Source organism: Vipera ursinii, assembly GCF_947247035.1.
Source record: "Vipera ursinii genome assembly, chromosome: 3".
Classification (NCBI taxonomy): domain Eukaryota; kingdom Metazoa; phylum Chordata; class Lepidosauria; order Squamata; family Viperidae; genus Vipera; species Vipera ursinii.
Genome location: NC_139516.1, coordinates 166,144,736 through 166,171,430, shown reverse-complemented (window position 1 = coordinate 166,171,430; position 26,695 = coordinate 166,144,736). Strand labels below are relative to the sequence as shown.

Here is a 26,695-nt window from a genome sequence, read left to right as displayed (position 1 = left end):
AAATTGTGGGTAAACAAGATTGTTTCAAGCATGTGATGCTCCTTTAAACTCACCTGGGGCAAGTAACAGGTGTGGGCAATATAAAAATCACACCTGAAAGCAGATAAAAAGGAGAGAAGTTCACTTAGTCTTTGCATTGTGTGTCTGTGTGTGCCACGCTAAGCATGGACAACAGAAAGAGGAGAAGAGAACTGTCTGAGGACTTGAGTACCAAAATTGTGGACAAATATCAACAATCTCAAGGTTACAAGTCCATCTCCAGAGATATAGATTTGCCTTTGTCCACAGTGTGCAACATTATCAAGAAGTTTGCAACCCATGGCACTGTAGAGAATCTCCCTGGTTGTGGACAGAAGAGAAAAATTGATGAAAGGTAGCAACGCAGGATGGTGGATAAGCAGCCCCAAACAAGTTCCAAAGAAATGCAAGCTGTCCTGCAGGCTAAGGGAGCATCAGTGTCAGCGCGAACTATCCGTCGACATTTAAATGAAATGAAACGCTATGGCAGGAGACCCAGGAGGACCCCACTGCTGACACAGAGACATAAAAAAGCAAGATTACAGTTTGCCAAAATGTACTTGAGTAAGCCAAAATCCTTCTGGGAAAATGTCTTGTGGACAGATGAGACCAAGATAGAGCTTTTTGGTAAAGCACATCAAAGCACATCATTCTACTGTTTACCGAAAATGAAATGAGGCCTACAAAGAAAAGAACACAGTACCTACAGTGAAATATGGTGGAGGTTCAATGATGTTTTGGGGTTGTTTTGCTGCCTCTGGCACTGGATGCCTTGAATGTGTGCAAGGCATCATGAAATCTGAGGATTACCAAAGGATTTTGGGTCGCACTGTAGAGCCCAGTGTCAGAAAGCTGGGTTTGCGTTCGAGATCTTGGGTCTTCCAGCAGGACAATGACCCCAAACATACGTCAAAAAGCACCCAGAAATGGATGGCAAGAAAGCGCTGGAGAGTTCTGAAGTGGCCAGCAATGAGTCCAGATCTGAATCCCATTGAACACCTGTGGAGAGATCTTAAAATTGCTGTTGGGAAAAGGCGCCCTTCCAATAAGAGAGACCTGGAGCAGTTTGCAAAGGAAGAGTGGTCCAAAATTCCGGGTGAGAGGTGTAAGAAGCTTATTGATGGTTATAGGAAGCGACTGATTTCAGTTATTTTTTCCAAAGGGTGTTCAACCAAATATTAAGTTAAGGGTGCCAATAATTTTGTCCGGCCCATTTTTGGAGTTTTGTTTGACATTATGTCAAATTTGCTTTTTTTCCTCCCTTTTTTTGTTGTGTTCCAATACACACAAAGGGAATAAACCTGTGTATAGCAAAACATGTGTTCCTGCAATACTTTTTTGTGAGAAATACTTGATTTTCTATAAAAATTTCTGGGGTGAAAGGAACTTTCTGAAGATGAAAGGAACGCGGGAAGAAACCCGAGACTCTAGATCTACATATATATACATATATATATATATATATATATATATATATATATATATATATATATATATATATATATATATATGTTTTCTGAGGTTTTCGCGGGTGCCTGTATGTGGATCCTTGGTTTTTCGGGTTTTTCCCCGCGTAGAACTAAAGAACCTTTAGTTCTATGCGGGGAAAAACCCGAAAAACCAAGGATCCATATATATATATATATATATATATATATATATATATATATATATATATATATATATATATATAGAATTAAAGCATACCAGAAAATATTAAAAAGTAACATGGCATTATAGACCCATAGTTGATCGGGATGTCAGAGGTCATTCTAGTCCAACCCTGAGGTAGATTCCCATTTCCCACTTTAAGTCATTTCTTCTGCAGGCTAAATATACCCAGTTCACTCCAGGGCTGTCTTCAATTTCCTTTTGCCATCTCAGTGATCTTCACCTGAACTTGCACCAATTTATAAGTCATTTTTAAATTGTGAAGTCCTGAAGTGAACATAATATTCCAAATGGAGCCTAAGCAAGGCACAGTAGAATAGGATAATTACTTCCTATGATCTGAACTCTATATTCCTGTTCATATATCTTAATATAGCATTTACCTTTCTAGCTGCTCCATTAATGTTGACTTATATTCAGTGCATGATCTATTGGAGTGCTCTGATTTTTTTACACATGCTACTGCTAAACCATGTCTTTCCCATCTTATCCCCTTCCTATGTTAGATTTAATTTCACACAGTTCATTTCAGACCACTGTTTAAGTAAATATGTATCTTTTTGAAACTTTATTTACTTTAGCCAGTCCTAGTTCTGCATCATCACCATCACTTCAACTTCTTCATCAAAGATATTAAGGCTGAACAACACAGGGCTCAGGAAAGAGGCCTGTAGCATTTCATGTATATTTGGACTTGCTGCATCCAATTAAATCAACAAATACAAAATAATCTTCTGCATTTTGTTTAAAAATCCCATTACACCCAATGGAATTTAGTAAGCACATTTATTTTAAACTATTGGTTAATCTTCATTTTTATTCCATATAATAAGCATATGCAGACAGAAGCAAACATGTGGTTTTGGTGTCAGAATTCTTGCTGTCCAATCAACTTTAAATCTACCTAATATTGCAGAACAAGATTTTCTCTCCAAAAGATACATTCACATTCACTATACAGTGTAATTTATATACACATCTCTGACAAAAATGTGCGAAATATCTTAGAACTAAGACTCAATTTTTCTGGATACATCATTATGATTAATTGAGCTACCTAGTACTGAAGTATGTACTTCTCACAGGAAATCATAACAGATGTGATGTTTGACACCAGGCATGATAAATATTAGAAACAGAGATTTGGGAGGTTTCACTAGAATTTAACATTTGGTGGAAGTATAAATTTATTCCTCTTCTTTCCCTGAATTTCTACAGAAATGCAGGAAAAAAATACCTGTTTTAAAAATTTCTTTTGAATCTAGACAGATTGTTTTTCTACAAGGATAGAGTAAAGTGAGAAATTGCAAAAAAGCGCTTGCAATTTCTTATAGCCAGAGAACTTTGCTTCATAACAGAAACAAAGGAGTAGATTACAAAATATAAAAGAATTATTCTACAAAGAAGTGAGAAAAAATATGAAGAGTCTAATCTTTTTTGGAAATTATTATATGCCAATAAATACGGCATGAAATCTCTCCCATTTGTTTCCTATAAATTCTGAGTTGTGTTAAACATTAAATCTATATTAAAGATAATTTTTAAAAATACTAAGTAATCATTGATTATCTACTGAATAAAATCTGTAACTAAATTAGGATTATTCCTTTAAACTTGTACTAAAGAAAAAGTAGCTGAATTCTGTAAGCAAAAAGAAATAATTCTTACTTACCGATCTTCTAAAACTGTAATAGTATCTTGCAATGATTTTTGTTGTTCTCTAAGCTGCTGGTTTTTTACATAGAACTCATCAAGCCTTGCTGCATCTCTGTATATAAAGGAAAATTAATTTTTAAACTGAGAACGTATGGGTTTAGGCAGGGCTTTTTTTGTCATAGAATGCTCACAACGGAGTTCCGGCACCTTTTTTGGATGGAACTTTGTACGGTAGGCAAGGCGGGTTGTATGACATGTGTGAGTTCCAGCACCTTTTTCTTTTACAAAAAAGCACTGGGGTTAGGTATAGTTTTATTAAGGAGAAATCCTGTTACTTCAAAGTTAACAAATATCTATGAGTACTAGCATTTGGACTGAATACAAGTTCTGTCTTACAAAACTGATAGCTTTAAATGGTAATAAAGAACAAGTTTCATCCACAACGTATTACAGATGACGTAAATGTAGCTGCACTGGGTCTCTACTATAAACAACCTGAAAGAAAAAATGGAAATTCTTATATAATACTGTAGGGAAGAATAAAATGATAGCAAAAATACTTTTTCTCTATTATGTGTGTCTATCAAGGGAACCATGCACAGGTATCTAGCCTTAATGAATTAGTCAGCTATGCTGACTCAGGGATTCTGGGAGTTGTCTACCCCTGGACTAGGGGAATCACACTGGAAATAGAGAAACAATGCGGCCTGGGACAAACCAAACAAAAAGGCTTGTTGTTCAGTTGCTAAGTCATATCCAGCTCTCCGCGACCCCATGGCCCTTAGCACACCAGGCCCCCGTGTCCTCCAGTGTCTCCCCGAGTTTACCCAAACTCATGCCCATATGTTGATGACACTATTTAATCATCTCATCCTCTGATGTTCCCTTCTCCTTTTGCCTTCAATCTTTCCCAACATCAGGAACTTTTCCAATGAGTCTTCTCTTCGCATTTGGTGGCCAAAGTATTTGAGCTTCAGCTTCAGCATCTGTCCTTCCAAGGAACAGTCAGGGTTGATTTACATTAGGATTGACTGATTTGATCTCCTTGCTGTCCAAGGGACTCTCAACAATCTTCTCCAACACCACAAAGCAAAATAAAATGGTAGTATATATTTAAAGGGACGCAGTGTGGCTCAGTGGGTTAGGACACTGAGCCTGTCGATCAGAAGGTCAGCAGTTTGGCGGGTCGAATCCCGAGTGCCACGTAACAGAGTGAGCGCCTCTTACTCGTCCCAGCTTCTGCTAACCTAGCAGTTCAAAAGCACGTAAAAATGCAAGTAGAAAAATAGGGACCACTACGGTGGGAAGGTAACAGCGCTCCGTGCGCCTTTGGCATCTAGTCATGCCGGCCACATGACCATGGAGACGTCCTCGGACAAGCGCTGGCTCTTCGGCTTTGAAACGGAGATGAGCACCGGCCCCTAGAGTCGGAAACGACTAGCACACATGTGCAGGGAAACCTTTACCTTTACCTATATATTTAAGCATTAAAATGTATTTGGCTCAGTTATGCAAACAGCAGGTTTGTGAGATGTGTTTGAATATTAATAGTATAGCAGGTTTGTTTCTAACAAGAAAACAACTGAATATGCTGTATATCTTGTGGCAGCTCTCTTTTTAACTAATTCAAAGTCTAAAACAATACCTAATATAAATTAACATAAGCAAAAAAGAATTTTACTAGCAAAACTGGCAACAAAAAAGAAAACAAATATTTAAGTGACTGATGCAAGTTAGGGCATACTCCAGATTTAAAGACAATACACATTAGTACGAAACACCTTTCTTTAGATCAATGAAACTGCTGCATCTTTTGTGCAAAACTATACAGATGCTTTGTAAGATGTTCCCAGCTATCTTGGTATGTGCAATCAGCAGCATCCTAGGCACATTTACTTGAAAGATTCTCATTGTTTTAAAAGATGTTGTTCTTAATATAACAATTTCAGCCCCAACATTTTCCACATACAGTCGACTTACACCCACAATTGAGCCCAAAATTTATGTTGTTAAGTAAGACATTTGTTAAGTGAGTTTTGCCTCATTTTACAACCTTTCTTGCCTCAGTTGTTAAGTGAATTGCTGCAGTTGATAAGTTAGTAACCTGGTTGTTAAGTGAATCTGGCTTCCCCATTGACTTTGTTTGTCAGAAGGTTGCAAAAGGTGATCACATGACCTTAGGACAAAGCAACAGTCACCAAGCATCTGAATTTTGATCACTTGATCATGGGGATACTGCAATGGTCGTAAATGTGGAAAATGGTCACAAGTATCTTTTTTCAGTGCCGTTGTAATTTTGAATGGTCACTAAATGAACAGTTGTTGAGGACTACCTGTACATTAAATAGGGTTTAATTTCCAATTTATTTGGTATAGTGTTTAAGATACTTGCCTAGAAACCAGTAGACTGTGAGTTCTAGGTCTCCCTTATGCATGAAAGATGGATGATTTGGGGCCTGGAAGTCTTTCAACCCAGCCCACCTTAAGGGCTGCTGTTGTAGGTAAAATAGGAATATTAAGCATGTTTGCCACTTTGAGTTATGCATCAAAAGGTCAAGATGAAAGTATAACAATAACTACAACAACTTGCAGGAATTAAGAAGGTAATAGTTATAAAGGTTTTTCTTGCAAAACTTACATCTCTCAATTTGATATTTAGTAATTGGCCACGAATAAAGTGGCCATCTCAACTATTACCATCTAATTAAGAACAGTATTTTGCTCAAGGTACTTACAGACACCTTTCTGTTTTCAGTTTAGAGATCTTTGACAATAATCCTAAGAAAAGAAGACAGGATACAATTAATTCTTTGTTTAAAATTTCTATAATCTGATAAATTAAAGAAGATCTTTCATTCAGAGGTACAGTATAGAAACTGGGATTGCCAACTAACTGCCCATGTACTCTCTGGAAGTATAAGAAAATGTTATTTAAATATTTATTTAGTTATGGTTTGATTTTCATGTCAGTTATTCAGTTCTCAGAGCAGATAACAGCAAAATAAAATAAAGTATTTTAAAAAGGTAAATTAGAAACTAAAACAGACAAAAAATTACTCTTCCAATTTTAGCTACAGACCAATTATTTTTTCTAAAAGTCTACAATTTTCCAGATAGTTAGAATACCTGTACAAAGTTTGTCACTAAAAACTTTATAGGATAGAATCACAAACTCAAGCTAAGGATGATATGTCAAACTAATAGCTGAAATTTAGTCCAAGAATAAATTGTCAACCACGGAAGCTCTTACAGCATGGAAGGCATATACTCTGCACTCCTATAGGGTGAAATCAGCCACAGCATATAGACTTCAGAGATAGTCCTATAAAATAGATTCAGTTGGCTATCACAGCAAACATATACAAAAAGCTCTTTTCCATCTAGAAGATAGTTAAAAATCATACCAGTTGTAACTTCTACCTTGGTTGTTTTCTACTAAAACAAGGGTAATGGCAATTTATATGCTTAGTGTGAACTAACAGCTGATGGTAAAGAATTGAAAACATTATTTGTTTCTTGACTGAAAAGTAGCAAAGAGGGAGACTGTTGGCAAAGTAAAGAGATTAGTCTATAGAGAAAAGCAACTGCCAACTTAAATAATTACAACAAAGATCAGAATAGTTAAAAAACATTGGTGTTTCCAGTGATAATCTATAGCTGTGCAATCTGGAAACAATTTATCTTTGTACTATATTATGGATTTGGAAATGGTTACAAAAAATGTCTTGGACTGCCAGACCAAATCTTGGAACCATAATGACTGACTGTTCTTTAGAAGTGTTGATAAGCAAGCAGAAACTGATCTCCAGTTGGCATAGGAAAAAGAAAAGGATAGACTATAAAGAATTATTATGCTTGCTAAAGTTACGGAAAGTAGAAGAGGAGTACAACATAGATGGTAGATGGACAAGTTCGAATACATTCTTGGAATGATTTTGAAATAGCTACAGGCTATTATCAGAGTCAGATCACGATAGCAAGAATTTGTCCATATAATCTCCATGAGTCAAAACTGACTACATGGAACTTCAGTGCTAGAGAGTATTTGCATATAAAAAAGATAAAGAATAGAAATATATTTATATATTTCAGAAAGGAGAGGAAAATGATGCATGCACATATATTCTTAAGTAAAAATGTGTAAGATTTCAGGTCTACTAAACAGTCCCATTCAACTGAAAACTGATTTTACTCCACTTTAGTCCATTAAGCCAATTTCAGCAATAATTTGTAGTAATCTGTAATTATTATAACCAGTTATTGTATAACTATATAATATAAGAAAGAAAAGTAGTGAAGCAAGATTGTGACCAGGACATTATTCTTTGTAAAAATGGTACTGGCATGGATTCTTGATAGCCAAAGCTGTTTCAGTTTTCAACAGTAGGAAGAAATCAGAATGAGATAGAATTTTATCCCTGATTATACAAAGTTACTTAACACAGTAGTTTAGTAATGTAAGTTATTACTGAATGCAATAAATAATTACAATTCTGTAAATATTTCAAAATTCAGTTTTCTATTTAGAAAACAGTAGTCATGTTAATGTTGAATGTCACAGTCACAAACTGGAAAGTTACTGATAACTACTTCAGAAGAAAATATAAGTTTAAAAACCATGCATCTCAAATCAGCCAGTCAGCCAGATAACAATTAGATATCAGGATCAAAATTTCTAAAAATCATTCCATTTTATTCCTTTTCAACACCTATCGGAAAGAATGAATCTGTAATACAGTGAAGCTCCCGTTTCGGAGAGTATTTAGTAATGTGATATTTTTGTTGTTGTTAGTTGCGAAGTCGTGTCCGACCCATCGCAACCCTATGGACAATGTTCCTCCAGGCCTTCCTGTCCTCTACCATCTTCTGGAGTCCACTTAAGCTCACGCCTACTGCTTCAAAATGTGATATTAGCAACCTGAATTGTCACTAAACAAACATTGCTTATAAGCTGTAATTAAAGTGATCAAATTTCATCTAAACCAGAAATGTTTCCGGAGGAATTTTCAAACATTAAATTATTTTTTTTTAATTTTTTTTATTTTATTAGACTTATATACCGCCTTTCTCCTGTAGGACTCAGGGCGGTTCACAAGGTTTTTTTAATTAGAATTTTGGCATTCACTTTATGATCTACAAACTGAAAACAACTTAAAATGACAAAAAGTGGTTTTCATAGAACTAGAATCATTATCATTTCCTTTCATTAATACAGTTATAATTAATCACTCTTGTGATATTTATATCTAAGGAAGAGTAATCCAAGTGGGTTGAAGATGAAATGAATTTTTATTGCTCCTATGCATCTTCTAAGAAAATGCACCACAACGCAGCTACAGAGCATGTTCTATATTTTTACAAGAGCTGAAATTCCCATTAACGTGTTTAGAACAAGTTTATAATAATTAGTAAATTTCCATAAGCTCATTATGTAAACATTATTAAAATAAATTAAATTATAGTCTAGAGTGGATGCAAAGTGGATTCAGATTAAATTATTTGGATTATTTATGGAGCAAGGTTTCAGTAACTGACTAGTCCTCATTTACTGACTGCAATTGTATTTAGCAACTCTATTATTAAGCAACCTGTTGTAAATGAAAAATCACCATGCAGTGGTTAGGAAGAGAATCACCTGCAGTTGTTAAGTATGAGATCATGTGACTGCAACTTGCAAATTCCTGTTGGCTTTCCCATTGACTTGCTTCCTGGAAGCCAGCCATGAAGATCACAAATGGCAATCATGTGACCATGCAACACTACAACTGCTATACATGCACAACAATTCCCAAGTGTCCGAATCACAACTATGTGGCCCCTGGGACACGGCAACAGCTGAAGCTTTGAGGATCAGTTGTGTATCTCCTTTTTCAGTATCATAACTTTGAACAGTCACTGAATGAACAGTTGGTATGCAAGGACTACTTACATTTAGTTTAGTCAGCTACACACATTTCAAGAGATTTATTTTTTGCAGACAGGTATATGATTGTAAATAATGTGCAAAGGTGCTAAGGTGGTTGGGAAAAAAGGAGTACTGTAGTTTAATTTAATTTAATAATATTTCTATACCGCCCTTCTCCCTGAGGACTCAGGGCGGTTCACAGGGCAAAAGTAGAATACAAAATACAAATATTAAAAAGAAATTAAATGTTTGCCCAAGTTTAAAACAATTGATATACAATTATAAAACCCCAAAGATAAAATTAAGAATACAAAAAATAAAAAACCCCACCAATCCCCATCAGGCTAGGCCGGCTTGTACAAACATAAACGTTGCTTATCCTTCCCTATCAGTTCTTCTATGTAAGTCTTTCACCTAATTTTTTCCCATTTAGGGGCTTAATTCTGATCTCCAAAGATAAAATAAAGAAAGGCCACACATGCCACAAGTTGCAGAAAGAACTTTCTTGCCCATCAAACATGCCCTTATAATCTTTTCATTATATTAGCACATATTTGCTTTCGGAATGACGGTTTTGATCAAGTTCATTTGTTTCAAATCAAAACTGAGAGAAAAATGTAATTTTTACAAATAAATGTGCATTTTAAGCCAAAGCAACTAACATTAAGCATAGTATAATTTCTACTTGATCACATTTATCTCAGCCATATTTATTAAAAATCAGATAATTAAAAAAGACATAAAATATGGCTTTATACGACAAACATAACTAAAAAACAAAACTCACTGATTATAGACTCTTATTTTATAAAGCATATTTTGCTGACATCTAAAATTAAAAATCATGAGTCAGCTTTAATTCTTATTTATAGACTTCAGAAACATAGTCCAGACAAGTCTGTGTTTGCCTTATATATCACCATATGCTTCTACTGTACAATCACCATCTTTTGAAAAAACAATCCTTTGGGCATGTTTTTTGATAAAATCATACATATTCTAAATTTACCATGCATTACACAGAACACACTAACAAAGTTTCAGAACATAAAAAAATCCACTTTATCTGTTTGTACTGACACACCTAGTCTTCATTAAATTTCCAAAGTGAGACCTTTTTCTTAGTACCGTATATGTAATGTTTTTGATTATAGCTCCTAACTATTTTGAAATTTTACCTGCATTTTTCCCAATGTTTAAAATTTAATACTTAGTTTTCTATTATGTGGCTCCATGACATGTAGATACTCCTTAGGCTGCCAAATCTTATACTGGTGATACTTCAACGTGTACTCTGCTGACAGCATCCCAGAATTATAAAACTCAAGTTGTGGAATAAATTAAACCTTATAAATGTATTTAATGAATAGTCTATAGAAAGTAATCAATATTCCAGATAGGTTTTAAACCTATTAAAAGTTTTGAAAAATAAGATAATAGTTTTGTTTCACACCAGGCATTTTGTAATCATTGGTCCAAATGTCAACCAGATATTTCAGCAGACATCTATATCTAAGTAAATTTTAATTGTTATGTCATATATCTAGCTTTAATTATTTCATGAGACAGACTTTTAGATATTATTCTGTCTCCTTGATCCTAATCTTCTTAGCTAATGATATCAGTTTCACTACTAGTGGATTGCTATAACAAGTTCTTAATATCTCATGGTACTTTTCTATGGTAATAAGCTAGATAAAATAGCATAAGTTTTCTTTTTGATTCTTGGCATCTGATAGCATCTTTTGTTGATCTATTTAGATAGAACTTGGAGAGTTCTCTAAGCATACAGGAATATCCTAGTTAAAAATTCTATCATTACACATCTCTGATTGTGTAAGACTGACTACTGAACATAATGGGCTTTGCTTCTGATTTAAAAGATATTACAGGATTATACTGTGGATCTTGGATCCATCAGATTCTTCACCACTGGAATCATCATATCCACCATTATACTTTCTAAATATAAAAAGAAAAGGTATATAAAACTCAACTGTATTTACCTTGTGTACCGCTTGCTTAATCTATGTACAATATAATTGCATTCAAATAATTAAAGTGGAAAACACTTCATCGCTTTACAAAGTATTCAATCTGCTTTACAGCTTATGGTAAACTCAAGCAAGATAAATTGATATAAGGCTAATATGATAAGAACTGTTAGAATCAGTTCTTTGTTATGTGACTAAGCCATGAAAAAAATCAATAAACAATAAAATTCAAACACGTACCAACAAACATTCAAATAAGACCAACACACTTTGACTTGAAATGATAACACATACCTATTCATCTTGACTGCCACTGTGATATGATCTCACCAAATGTTATATACGTGGCGAAAGTCAATGAAAAACTCAGTATATTAAAATGTGAATCCCAACCACATGAACTCAGTAAGGATTCTTAAAATTAAAAAAACAATTTTATCTTAGGAATTACATTATTTTTCAGCTAATTTGCTAATTTAGAAATAACCCATGGCTGTCAATATTAATTTGCCAAATACAAAATACAAACAGCAGCCATACCTTTCACTTCTTTATCATGACATTCTTTCAATTTGGACCATAGTTCCTTGAAATAGTCAACTGCAGGTTCTGTAGAATTGGGACTTCCACAATTCCCTCCAGAAGCACTCATTTTATCTGTTTATAGTTTTTCAATTTTTTTTCTGAGTTCTTGATGTTTGGCTGTTCTTCAGGTTCACATTACAGTTAGGGAGCGTTTTTTTCCAGACAACTGGATTCCTGCAATGACAGATACAATGTTTACAATATAGTTATTAAATGATAGTTATTGTAATTAATCTATATCATCTTTATATCTTCATTAATCATTGAATTTTTAAAAAAATAACAATACAGAAGCCATTAGAAAGCTGACTTTTCTTTGTCCTCAAAAGACAAGTTTTTCCTGAAGAAATAAACAAAAGTTTACCATAAGTGGCTGTTGCAAGAAGAAACATAAGAGAATTAAGGTTTTATAAATTATTATGCTGTGATAAAATTAATTATATTTTTCTGCTAGTTGTAGATTGCATCTTGCCAAGTGCATTAAAGATAACCCTTGTTTAGTGAATAACTTGTTTAGCAACAGATCAGAATTATAATGGTGATCAGTCTCCTCATTTACAGGCCTGTAAAGCAAAGGAAAGCTGAAGTAAGATCATAAGCATAGACATGGTTTCACTTAGTGACTGCTTTGTTTAACGACCAAGTTGCCAGTTGCAATTGCGATTGATAAATAATGAACTCACAGAGAAATGAAATGCAGAAAGTATCATAGTGACTAATGTCCAGGAGGCATGGCACAAATTAAAATTTTCAAGGCAGCTGAAACACATAGCGCTTCTACAATACTTATATAATTGTGTGTATGGTTTTTTTTCCTCATTATTCCCTAGATCTGAATGCCTTAGGATTGAATTGGGCAACTTGCAACCTGTTGATCATATGTAGTCCTTGGCTCCAAAACTGCAGTCTGCATAGATCAGGGGTAGGCAACCTTGGCTCTTTTATGACGCATGGACTTCAACTCCCAGAATTCCTGAGCCAGCATGGCTGGCTCAGGAATTCTGGGAGTTGAAGTCCATGCGTCATAAAAGAGCCAAGGTTGCCTACCTCGGGTATAGATTATCTTGCCTGCTCTTCTTACCAGCAAGTAGCTGGCTGGAAGATCAGACTGCTTGCCTATCACAAAAAGAAAGAAATATAAGCAAGCTAACCAGCACAGGGGAAAGTCTTCACTTTGACCTTGGTGGCAGTTCTAAAACAGGGGTCTTCAAACTTGGCCCTTTTATGACTTGTGGACTTCAACTCCCAGAATTCCTCAGCCAGCAAAGCTGGCTGAGGAATTCTGGGAGTTGAAGTCCACAAGTCATAAAAGGGCCAAGTTTGAAGACCCCTGTTCTAAAAGTTGTGCCCGTCTTGATGATAACGCATTTCCTGAGCTAAGCCCGTAACAGTTTACTCTCGATTCGTTTTTAGCCGAATCCCTAAGGACTGCTCAGAGTGACTTCCAATAGTCTCTTCCTTTTACTATATTTCCTTTTACTATCCCCGAGACTCGGCGCCTTCCACAAACATCCGACGGAGGTAATTTCGCCTCCAGGGGGAACTCTTTTAAGCAGAGCGGGATCGCTTTCAATTTAATACCCGCCACGCAACGGTTAAAAGAGTTCTCCAGACGACCCGACACAAGCGAAACACGCCTCCTGGAGAGGGCAGGCTATTATTTCGCCAGAGTTTGAAAAGGGCGGCTTTTTTCAAAAAGGCCCAAGGGGAAAGAAAAAAAAACAACAAACCACGATATTAGCCCGGGCGCAAGACTGCGCGCGGTCCCTGCCTCCCACGGAAAGGAAAACCTGCGTTCGGGCTGCCCGAAGAGGAGACGGTGGAGCCCTTTGGTTTTAACCAGGGAGGTGCGTTGGGCGCCGAACGGGGGCTCGGTGGGACGTTTTACCTCAAGACGGGGAAAGCCCTAGGTCAGGGGTAGGCAACCTCGGCTCTCTTATGACTCATGGACTTCAACTCCCAGAATTCCTGAGCCAGCTTGGCTGGCTCAGGAATTCTGGGAGTTGAAGTCCATGAGTCATAAGAGAGCCGAGGTTGCCTACCCTGGTCCTAGGAGGAGCGCCTCCCTGCGACCGCGAACAACGGCGAGGGGAGCCGGGAAGGGGGAATCCGCTCCTTTGAAGAGGAGAAAAGGCAGCGGCCGCTCGCAGCTGCACAAAAAGGCGGGCCGCGACGCGGGGTTACCTGGCGGCGTTGGTTCTTTTCATCGAAGGGCAGGGCAGGGCAGGCGAGCGAAGAAAGATACTTCTCTCTTTTTTTTTCTTCTTTCTTTTCAGCGGCGTTTGCTCGTTCTCGACCCACCGCCTGAGGCGGGAGAGCCAACAACTAGGTCGCGGGGGCTTCCGGAAGAAGCGGGCTGCCCCTGCTGGCCGGAGGCTGTTTTGGCGGCTGAATACAAGGAGAGAATTTTCCCTCCTTTTCTTGTCAGGAGGAAGAAGTCCAGCTTGGTGGTGGGCCCGGCCTTCAATTGTGGAGTCGCGGGAGGAAGAGGCGAAGAAAGGGCAAGAAGCGAGAGCGAGTCACAGGGCGCGTGCAGAGTTCTCTCTCCACCCTTCCCCGAGAATGCCTTGCGGAGAGAAACTTTGGAGCCGGTTCAAGCTTGAAGAGCAGATGGGAGCTCCTGAGCTCTGAACGCCCACTAGAGCAGGGGTCTTCAAACTTGGCCCTTTTATGACTTGTGGACTTCAACTCCCAGAATTCCTCAGCCAGGCACGGTGGCTGAGGAATTCTGGGAGTTGAAGTCCACAAGTCATAAAAGGGCCAGGTTTGAAGACCCCTGGCACTAGAGGCCTTTTGTGTGCGTTTTAATATGAGCATCTGAGCTGCAAATTCTGCCTTGCTTTTAGAATCAAGTAATTGTTTCTGTTTCTGTTTTACTTTTTTTTAAAAAAAAAAAAAACAGAAAAGGGCCCGAAATGACTTTCTTAACTCAAAGAAGTAGTGGAAGATTGGAAGATTGTGGAGAGATCTGGCCCGTAGAATTGCTAAGGGTCGGACACGACTACATGGATATCATCATCGAACCAGCTTAGCAAACTAGTTGTATCAATCGCCCTCAAAAGAAATGAATCTCTAGAATGGCTGCTTTGTGCGGAAATACAGAAGAGAAGGCAACAGTTTCAAGGAAAGGGAAGAGATAAAATAGCGAAAGAATATAGAAATGTAGATTTCTCTGGCAAAGCACATTGGCTACAAAACGTTAAGGAATACTGTACAATATTGGGCTTAACTGCCTTCCAGATACAGTTTTTGATGTGATGATTGTTTAATCCTGCCCTCCAGCACAGCTGTTCCAAGTAACGAATAAATTCAAAGGCTTAGGGTGCATTAATAGCCTTGAAATTAAACAGAAAGATCAAATTGTCATTTCTTAGAAACTAAAGTGCTTTCTTATTTGCTTAGAAATGAGTTTTCCTTGCTATAGGCTATGAGAGAAAAAAGCTGCTTACAGGCCTGAGTAATAATGCACAGGTATCTAGCCTTAATGAATCAGTGTTCTATGCATATAAGCTGGATAGAGAAAATAAGATGACTTATATAGAATAGGGGAAGCACATTGGAAATAGAGAAACAATGCAGTCTGGGACAAACCACACACAATGTGCTAAGTGCTGAAAATAAGCCTATTTGGAAAGTCACAAGTAGAGGAGACCTCAAGGCATCTCCAAAGTGCAATTGGGAATAGGATAGAGAGCAGATTCATTGTACTCCTACAAGAGTTCTTCCATCCATCAACTTGTATATATAGAGCAAATTTTGAAGATTTATAAGTGTTTAGCTACTACCTTCATTACTATGGAGGATACAGAGCAAAAAAGGAAACATGGAATATTTATTCTTGGCTATCTTGGAGAGGTATTTTAATTATAGTGTAATAGTTGTTTAACATGCTCAGATATTTTTACATGTAATCTATTATTTATTCCATTTATGTAAATTGATTGGTTTAAATTTTGTTTACTAGAGTGGTCAGATTTTTGGTGAGACATGAACAAAACAGGCCTCTTCTGCTAATCTTCCACAGTTTCCGGTCAATAAAATTACAGGTAGTCATAAACTTAGTACAATTTAGACCACAATTTCTGTTGCTAAGCAAGGTGGTTAAGTGAGCTGTGCCTGATTTTATGACCTTTTTGCTGTGGTTTTTAAGCAGATCACTGCAGATGTTAAGTGAAATAGAATTCTTTATTGGCCAAGTGTGGTTGGACACACAAGAAATTTGTCTCCAATGCATTAGCTCTCTGTACATACAAGTAATAGTGATAATCATGATGATAAACAACATGAAATACATTCATCATAAACTTTAAAATACAATACTTCATCATAAATCACAAGATGCAACACTTAGTGATAGTCATAGAATACTAGCTAAGCAAACAACATAAATCATACTAGGATACTAAAAACAATATAAATGGTAAGATACAAGCAACAAAGTTATAGTCATAAGAATATGATAGGTAGAAAAGATGAGTATCGTAGTAATACAGTTTTACTAAGTAGTTTGACAGTGTTGTAGGAATTAGTTATTAAGCAGAGTGATGGCAATCATTAAGTAAATGTTGCAGCTGTTGTAAATTCATGCTGCCAAGCACCCAAAATCTGATCACATGACCCTGGAGATGCTTCAACAGTTGTAAGTGCAAGTTTGTAAATAACTTTTTTCAGTGCTGTAACTTTGACAGGGCGCTTAAATGAATGGTTATAAGTTGAGGACTACTTGTATAACTAACTACACATCATGGATAATAGCTATTGGTAGCTGTATGCTCCCATGAATTCCCTTTATAGCCATTTTAAGATGGTAACCATAATCTAGGTGGTAGTTAAGTTACTGTGCACAATATATACCATATACAGATATACTTTCATATTCTGATCCCGAATCTTACATCACAGTATTTGGCTTTAGTCACTGTCCCCAGATCTAGCATTCTGAGAGCTAAAAAGTTGATAAGACAGTCACCTTATCAACTTGCTCACAATGTAAAACAATATAATTTCTCTGCTCTACAATACACAACATGTAAAACATACTGTCAGTGAAATTATTGGCTTGCCACACCACTCCTCAAGTCGCTTTCTTCTATCCCTCTAAGCTATATTTAAAAAAGGAAAACTATTTTTATCAATATATTTCTGTAATGAAATTGAAAAGAGTTGTAAATGTAAACATTTGTTGCATATGTAAATTTACTTTCATTGCAGGATCTTATTTAAAAATATCTGTAAAAGACTGCAATTATCATGTTTAGATTCGATTTTCCATATTCAACTTAATAGTTACACTAAAGATTGGCTGTAGAAAAGTAAATAATCCTTTCCCAAATTTAGATTTCTAGAAATGTGTTAATTTATATTATTTCTGCAAATGCGGGGATATAATGTATATCCCCAATAGAGTTACATCTGCTTTTGATCAGAAATGAATATACAAACAAAATGAGTTATTTGAATCTACTTAAATGACCACCTGCTTATCTGTAGTTTTCATTGTAGAAACAAAATAGGGAAGTATGAAACATATGCTGTGAACTGTTTGATGTTCACAGTTAATGAGATGACATTTTACACCTAGCTTGGTGTTGAGTTCTCATGAAAAAAAATACTTGTCAATGGATTCAAAGTCGATACTGAAGTATACTACAGCATGTGTCATTTGTCTAGGAGGAATAAAATCCATACATAGACAATAAAACTGAAAAGAATTAGTACTATTGTGCTTGTCAAATATTGACAGGAACTCAGACATTTTAAAGAACTTAATACATTGATGATAGCAATAGACTTATGTGGCTTAGATATTTCCTTCTTGTTTACTTTTATTACAATACCTTTTTGTTACCAAGGAGACCTGTTTAGTAGGGATTTAAAAAAATCTAACACTATTATTTCCTGTTATTTCTTTATTGCCATAACAGAATAAACGTAGATCTCTAACTACTTCCTAATGAAAATCACTCAGTAAGTTTATAAATACATTGGGACTAAAATCTACTCTATTTTTTATAAATGTGTCATTGTATGACTTTTATGATACTTGAAATCATACTAAAAATATTTTAGGATCTGAAGTAATTTTAGAATACTGAATACTAAATAATTTTCATATAATTATTTTACTAAATTGTTCTCACCAGAATAAGATCTATTAATAGGCTGTATGAATAATTTTCCACAAGCGAAAGTTACACAAATTGTTTCCAAGTGAAAGTTTTTAATTAATAGTGCATCAAGTATATACAAATATTTCATTTAAGTTGCAAGATTGTTCACCCAGCTCTGTTTTTTTGTAAATACACTGTTCTTTTGGGAAGGAATCATTTATATGTTTTAAACAGATCTCTCCCAGGGAAATAAGCTTAAGAGATGACATACAAAACATACATTATACTGCTGTCAGAGTATACATAGAATGAGTTTTTAACTTCTTATACAGGGATCCAGTTGCTTTCTGTAATAGTTTCTCTACCTCTGTTTCCATAATAGCTGAACCCAAAATGTTTGGACTGAAACCTTCATTTTCCAAATGATCAGCTACAACATGTATTATTTGTATGAAATGCTCAACATGTATAACAACTTTTTCTAGAGCCTATAGTTGTGCACTTTATAGTTCTTAACAGGTTTGCTGAGCAGTATTAGAAAATATTTTTATACCTGTTAAGTATTATGTAATTGGTATTTTAATCAGGTTATGCTTTAGGAATGCTCCTTGAGGCCTCTTCTGTTTTAGTTTTTAAAAATTGATGTAATCAAGTAACCATTAGTCATTTAGACTTGTGATAAAGGTTTTTGTGTGAAATTTCACTCTATATACATATTTAAGGAAAATGCTGCATTCCTTGGATTTTTTCAGACAATTATTTTGTGTGAGTCTTCCTGCTAGCTACTGTTTGTTTTCTGTCATAAAGATGTAGGGCATTCCAGAAATCTTAGTCTACTTTTTGTCCAATTTGTTTAACTAATAAGGAATTCACAGTTAAGTGATAGAGTCCATGCTTCCCTCATGCAGAAGGCCTCAATTAAACTTTGACATTTCCAGTTAAAAAGAAAAGAGCTGGTGATATGAGAAGTTCCTCCAGGATGTTGCATTGACACTGCCAATTAGAGTAGCAGTACTAGATTAGACAGATTAGAGGTGCTGTAGTATAAAAACAGTTTCTTATAACCCAGTTCAGATTATGTGATGAAGTAGGCTCAGATATATTATGTCTATAATGTACTTGAATCTAATCATGTAAACATTGAATTGCTAGTGCATGTAATTTTTGAACTGCTAATAATTTAAAACATTTCTAACTTTCCTAGCATTACTAGAAACACTAGTTCTATCAGAACAAGAAAGGGACTGGACATTTTCTTTCAAGAAATAACTTGTCATTACTGTATTCTCATTGAAGAACACAAATAGACTTCTAAGAAATGCCAGGAATTTGAAAATGATTTCCGGGTGAGATTCAAGGTTTTGGTTATGATCTTCAAGTCCTTACATGGCATGGGTCCGGGGTACCTCGAGGACCACCTGCTGCCGGCGTCAACTCCCCTCCGCCCTGTGCGTTCCCACAGAGAGGGCCTCCTCAGGGTGCCTCCGGTCAGGGAATGTCGACTGGTGGCCCCCAGGGGGAGGGCCTTCTCTGTGGGCGCTCCGGCGCTATGGAACCAACTGCCGGTTGAGCTCCGGATGGCATCGGACCTTCGCTCCTTCCGGCGCGGTCTGAAGACCCACTTATTTGAATTAGCTGGCCTGGCCTGATGGGGAACGTTAGGGTTTTTAATGGGTCTTTTATTGTTATTGTAATTTTTAATTGGGCACTTGTTTAATTCCTTTTTAATTTTTGTATTGTTATTTATATATGCCCTGTTAACCGCCCTGAGTCCTTCGGGAGAAGGGCGGTATACAAATTTAATAAAAGTAAAGTAAAGTAAGTAAGAAAATGATTCTAGTGCAAAATGTTCTCATAACCCATGGATTACTGTAGAAAACCTTTAAGGAATCAGAACAAAAAAACAGAAAGTGGATAATCACTGAAATGTTTATTCAGTATATATCTTTTTGTGGAAAGCCTTAAAGTAATTATTAGGCATGGTTTTTTTAAACATGAATCCTGCTATTAACATACAAATTGTCAAAACATCTATTTTTCTATAGTTCTAACTTTTAGAATCTAGAGTCTTTTACCATGTTCTCATATCCTTTTAGTACAGCAGAATTCTATATCAGAATATTTGAGTCATTGTTGTGAAAAATATTGAATACTAATATAAGCCCATATGAAAATATGTCTTCTGGGTAAATCCAAATTGTGTATCTTTCCAAATACTTTGCTTCTTTGAACTATAGCCAAGACTGAGTGGCTGTGCATACCGGCATCTCAGACTAACCAATCTTTTCCATCGTTAACTATGGGGGGTGAGGTGTTACCCCCCGTTGATAGGGCCCGCAACTTGGGCATCCTCCTGGATTCATGGCTCAGTTTGGAAGTTCATATAGGAGCCGTGGCCAGGGGGGCTTTTGCCCAGGTTCGCCTGGTGCGCCAGTTACAGCCCTATCTGGAGCGAGATGCCCTACGCACAGTCACCCATGCGCTCGTGACCTTCTGGCTAGACTACTGCAATGCTCTCTACATGGGGCTGCCCCTGAGGACCACTCGGAGGCTTCAGCTGGTGCAGAATGCAGCCGCGCGAGTTGTGATGGGAGTCTCCCGATACTCCCATGTAACACCTCTTCTCCGCTAGCTGCATTGGCTTCCAGTTGCCCTTCGGGTGAGATTCAAGGTGCTGGTGATGACCTATAAAGCCCTAAATGGTATGGGCCCGGATTATCTGAGGGAACACCTGCTGCCAGCATCAATTTCCCATCGTCCTGTGCGCTCCCACAGGGAGGGCCTCCTCAGGGTACTGCCAGTCAAGGATTGCCGATGGGCAAACCCCAGGGGGAGAGCCTTCTCTGTGGGCGCGCCTGCCCTATGGAATCAACTGCCAATGGAACTCCGGACTGCCCCTGACCTTCGTTCATTTCGCTGGGACCTAAAAACCTGGCTCTTTGAGCTATCTGGTCTGGACTGAGGGGTTTAATGTTTTTAAATTGTGATTTTAATTTTTTGCGGCTAGACTTAGTTTAATTTTAATTTTATATTGTATTGTTTTTAAATTTTGCCTTGTAAACCACCCTGAGTCCTTTGGGAGTAGGGCAGTATATAAACCAAATAAATAAATAAATAAATAAATAAATCATAAGTTACATTACAGCTTTCCATGCTGCTCACAATGCAGAATTAACTTTCCTCAAGTTGGTTATTGATGTTTGTACTGTTTAAAATTTCACAACTAGATATACAGTTGGAACGAATATTAAGATGACATTTTGACAGATGAAAATTTCAACCATTCATTCAATTTATGTTTTGTCTTATCATATGGAGTGTCGGTGTTTAAAATTTAAAATTTCCAAACAGCCTGTAAAGGACGTACGGTGTGCATGTAATCATTTTAAAAACATGGTTGTAAAATAAGTAAAAATTCAATCATTAAGAATTTGCTACCATTTATCATGATCTAAAATCTATCAAAGCGCTCTTTGCTTTATCAAAGAGATTCTTAAAACATCTTTATAATTAAGAAATATTGAATCTAAAACTCAAATATTTAATTATAATTTAAATGTAATATTGGAGCATGAAAGAAGTAGTAGTTGTATGCTCGCCCCAAGGCTGACAAAGAGGGCTGTAGGATGAATTGAAAGTCCTGCCATTTGACAAGGAAATCTGCAGACAACGTATCCATTGATGTACTGGCACTGAGGTTTGGCAAAAATCCTAAGCCTGTTCTTTTTCCTTACATACCTAAATGTGGGCCCATACCAAATGTTTTTGGTTGATTTTATTCTATACTGTAGTAAGTAGGTTAGAAAAAAAATTAATGCCTTCTTCCTGGTCTGACTGCAATGAATATTGGCTTTGACAGTTACCTAGAGGCATTCCTTCCTTCTACAGTACATATGTATACAAAAGGATAGCAGTCAAGCTGAAAAACCCCATAGCAGGGGTGTCAAACTCACAATGTCACGTGATGTGTCAAGACATTTTTGCCATTGCTGGCAACGGGGTGGGCATGGTACATATGTATACAAAAGGATAGCAGTCAAGCAGAAAAATCCTATAGCAGGGGTGTCAAACTCACAACGTCACGTGACGTGTCAAGACATTTTTGCCATTGCTGGCAACGGGGTGGGCACGATTTTGCTATGATGCATCCGGCCTGCAGGCCGGCAGTTTGACACCCCTGCCCTATAGTCACTTGTGAGTGAGCTTTTTGGAAGTGCATGAGATTTATATCTGAGTCAAAATGTACAGAATTGCACTATGAATTGTAGATACCAGAGTTTTATTACAAATTAAAAGCACTGAGGAGCAGAAAAATATTTTACCAATTCATATAGCCAACACTGTGGAACAATGTAAGAGAATTTGTTCAGGGTTTGGTTTTGTTGCCTTTTTTCAGAGGTAGAAGAAAATGAGCTGACAAGAATTCAGGATCATACATTTTTTGAACCCATGAATATATTCTTCCATTCCACTGCTAAAAGATGTTATGTGTGCTGATACTGTTTTATCAACAAAATAGATTCCCCAAATCTGCTCATTCTATCATTCCAGAGCAGATCTGGGACAGATAAGAAAAATTTTGTTTCATAAATGGAAACTAACTGATATAATATTGGATGTTCTCCCAAATCAATATTTTTTCTTTTGTTTATTTTAGCAGTAAAATGCCATTTGTAGAATGAAATCAAGTTAGAATTACCTATGAGTATGATCAATTAAAATCCATGTAGTTATTTGCAATTTTTCATTGTCGTGCAGCACTACTGTGTATTATGAAGACTGAGAAGCAGGTCTTACTATATTCACTTCGGCTTTCACCCAAAATAAATGTGGTTCAAATTTAATAAGATAAATATCTAGTTGGATTAGCATATAAGGTTGCAATCTTATCCATTTGTATTTGGAAGGAGTGCCACTGTATTCGGTAGGAGTAATTTCTATGTCAACATGCATAGGGTTAAGCTGCTAAACTCAATTACTGTTTTGAATAATGGCTTTTAAATTGATGAGGCCACATTGTCTAAAATATTACAAAATGGTTTAACTAGTGGCCTAGTATATTTTTAAAAAATGATTTAAGTATCCAATTCTCTGCTAAATCAATGAGAGCTATTTGGGATTGTCTCAAAGAATAATTAAAAATAGCTGTTTATCAACTTGGATATTTGCAGAGACCAAGGCTATACTTATTTTTTTTATTGAAAAGATTCCATAGAATATTCTGAGCAATTAAGCATTAAAACATTGCCCAATAGACACTGATATTTTTACTTACCTTGTTATTAGAAAGATTCTTAATTGTTTCTTCTAAAATTCACATTACAACAACTTCTCTTAGAAAGAGAAAGTACCACAGTATATTTCTTTTTGTTTTAAATACAGTTGAAAGAGGAATACAAAAGTCACATTTATGTTAAACAAAAGTTATTTTGTCCTAACAGACATGACAAAACCTGTCTTCATTCCTTTCTGTTCAGCTCAGCCAATATACTACTTAGCTTCAGCAAGTTAATCAGTCACCAGACTCTACAGCCTTTGTTTTCAAAGATGTCTAATTCTTACATGACACTACCTGTATATATAAGATCCATACCCTAAACACCTAAAATAAAGGTGGTGCTACATTTTGGTCTATACTTTAGAGCCCAATGTCAGTGTGTACAGCCCCTATTTATAATAGCAAAAGACAAACTGCCCTTCTAGTGGATAATTTGTAAAGATGTGCTGAATCAAAATTTGTCAGAATTTCTGTCAGAATAAAAATCTGATTTGTTAATTAATTAAAAATTAATTACAAACATGAACTCATGTTGCAAGGACAAACAACTCTTTTATGCATAACATTTCCTTTTTAAATTTTCTGTCCTAAAATTGATTTAGTTACCATCTATTCTACACAAAGAAGATATGACTACAATGTAATGCTTATTCAGTTTGGCATAAGACCAGTTGAACTTCTGAATAAATATGCAAAGAGTTACATTGCAGTACAACAAACAAATTTATACAGTGGATCACTGCATCATAGCAGGCAATGATCAGGCTACAATTCAGCTATCCATCTTTTAAAACTATTTTCCAATTTTAGAGATGTTTCTACAATCACCTTTGCCTGAAATGTAAATGTTAAATGAAACCTGATGAAAAATCACTCATTGAAGTTACAAACTGATGTAAGCCATAACTATATAACTATATACTGATATAGAAATATTCACCAAAGAAAACACAGAGAGAATGACACATTTGTACAGCATTCAGAATTAAATTTCAGAAGTAATATAGTATTAAATTGATACTTTCGAAACTTACCTTTTAAAAACTGAAACAGGTTTGTCTGATTCGGTTCTTGATAATCAGTGACATTCATTAAGCTTCCCTAAGTTGATAAACATCAAGCTTATATAGGATGAGAAAGTCACAGTGGACCATGCTACAGAATGCAGAGAAGAGTTCGGCTGCACCTAAGATATATACAATGTGCAATGGATAACCTAATATGTCTTTCATTTAACTGGCTGGGCAGGTTTCTGCATTCTCTGGAACATGGAATCATACCAGAATTTGTTGGCATAACAGTCCTGTCAAACCAGTTCCTTGGTAGAGCAGAAACCTGTTCAACCAGTCGGCATCAAAGGGCAGTTCAACATGCTGCGGCTCAACTCAACTCTGAAGCTTCATAAGTGGTGAATTATTCACGCCTCCGCCAACTCCCAACATAGAATGTTGTAGCCTCCAGCAAAATAATTTACCAAAGGAGTTAGGGAGTGTTGCGTCCATAACCATAACAAATGCACCATTATCCTATTGTTTCAAACTCTGCATTTTGATGCACCTAGATGGAGTGTCTGATGAATAGTTTAAAACAAACCAGAAAGCTTTATTTACATTAAGGAATGTTTAAAGCATTTTTACAAATTGAACACAACCCAAAATCTACTCCTAGATTACATTTTTTGCTAATTGAAAATTAAATGGTGAAAAATAGTCAGACATGAATTATTCCCTTATACATGTTGCTGAATTGCTGGCAGCCATAAAATACTATGCTTTTTTATTAAGTGTAATCTGTTGTAGAATATACAGAGAAGCAGAAAAACTACATGTAAAAGTAAGACATGAAACCTGTTTAAAACATCATTATATGTGGATAGACATCTATCCCTAATTTCCAGTCTACTATAACCTATTGTAAGCTTTTCCATTAATTACACTTTACAGCCCTACAGAAACCTCCTTAAATACACATTGTAAGGAATTCAATCTCTGATCAAATATGATTTCCTTCCTGACCTAGTGAGTTCATAGTGGCAGTGTAATTCTTCTTAGATCCCTAGAATGTTTAATGCTTCTTTCATAAGGACCTTCCAGATGATTGATTCATTGGCCATAGGAACATGATGGTCAAATCACAGCAACAACTCACTCTGAGACATCTTCCCAAGTCAAGGACAATTGCAGTAGTGCGAGAAAGAAGATCTGGCTTTTTGTCATAAGTGTTCTGAAGGCACCTGTCCAGCCACCTGATTGGTCCACCTGGCCGGCGGGAATTCTTGGGCACCGGGTTGGGCGACACCTGTAAGGTGGGAGAATGGAGCCAGCGGGTTGGCTAGCGCTAGGCAGAGACTGGGGGACATAAGGGCAACCTGGGCAAACAAGGCCAGTTCGGCCACGTGGAGTGCAATAAAGCAGAGTTACCCTAACCCTGTCTCCGAGTCATCTGTTGCGGCACCCAGACATAACAGTGGTGACGAGGATGGGATCACGGTAGCGCAGGGGAGCAAACAGGGACGTGACAGCGGAAGCGCGCGGAGCGGGAGATTCAAATAGCCGTCAGCGCAACAAGAGCCAAATCTAGCAGCAACGGAATTGCGGGCATAGAAGGCAAGCATGGTGCAAGTTGGCAGTGTAAGGGAATTCGACACGAGGCACCCCGAAGATTGGGAAGAGTACGTCGGCCAAGTCAAAGGCTACCTGTTGGTCAACGGCATAACGGACGATCGGAAAAAGGCAGCGGCGTTACTGACCATCAGCGGAACGGCGGTATACCGGGTAGCCGTGGGGTTATTCCAGCCGGCAACAGTCGCCAGCGTGTCGTATGCAGACCTCACGGGAAAGCTAAGGGAGCACTTCACACCCAAACGATCCAAGCTTTTCTGGAGGAGGATTTTCGAATGCAGGAACCAGAAACAAGGGGAGTCCATAATGGATTTCGTGGCCGCCGTGAGGGAAGCCGCACTCTGATGCAAATACAACAACTTGGAGGTGCGGATCAGGGACCAAGTGGTCCTAGGGCTCCAATATGAGCAATTGCAGAACAGAATTATCGCCAAACCCACAGGAACCCTGCAAGAGGTCCTGGACAAGCTACTAACTTTCAAAGCCACCGGACAATGCGACCCCCCCACAACAGCAACGGCGCGGTCGGATCCATGCACCAAGGGTCCCTTGTGGACGGTGGAGTGGAGGATTATCAATACAAGACCAACATCAATGAAGTCACCCATTGATTCGGAAGAGCAACCTTGAGAACCAACCGCCCCGACAACACAGACCAGTAGAGAAGACCACCAACGTCCCAGCCGGCCAAATCGCTGAGGGAGGGACCCAACAGGCAAAGGGACTCTGAGTCCAAATGCGGAAGCTGTGGGGGAAATCACCCCCGCACAGGCTGCAGGTTCCGAAACACGAAATGCAGAAACTGCGGGAAAACCGGCCACATTCAAGTGATTTGCAGAAGCAAACCACGGGAAAAT

The 26,695-nt window shown here is 37.1% G+C and overlaps 1 protein-coding gene across 9 annotated transcripts in view; it reads right to left on the bottom strand.

Moving 5' to 3' along the window:
* Positions 1 to 24,410, bottom strand: part of RBBP8 (RB binding protein 8, endonuclease) — a 51,206-nt gene extending 26,796 nt beyond the window's left edge. For 6 of the 9 annotated variants that reach the window (XR_014492043.1, XR_014492044.1, XR_014492045.1 and 3 more), the window contains exons 1-4: positions 14,014 to 14,265; positions 11,785 to 12,003; positions 6,081 to 6,123; positions 3,362 to 3,457 (exon numbers count right to left, since the gene is read on the bottom strand). Coding sequence is in view for 4 of the 9 variants with exons in the window: in XM_083358931.1 (XP_083215057.1) it covers positions 3,362 to 3,457; positions 6,081 to 6,123; positions 11,785 to 11,896 (251 nt within the window). In the remaining 5 variants the exon portion in view is untranslated. Of the gene's footprint in view, positions 1 to 3,361; positions 3,458 to 6,080; positions 6,124 to 11,784; positions 12,004 to 14,013; positions 14,266 to 24,251 lie in introns of those variants that run through there. The other 3 variants (XM_083358932.1, XM_083358935.1, XM_083358936.1) reach the window with 3 other exon arrangements.
* Between the last annotated feature and the right edge of the window lie 2,285 nt (positions 24,411 to 26,695).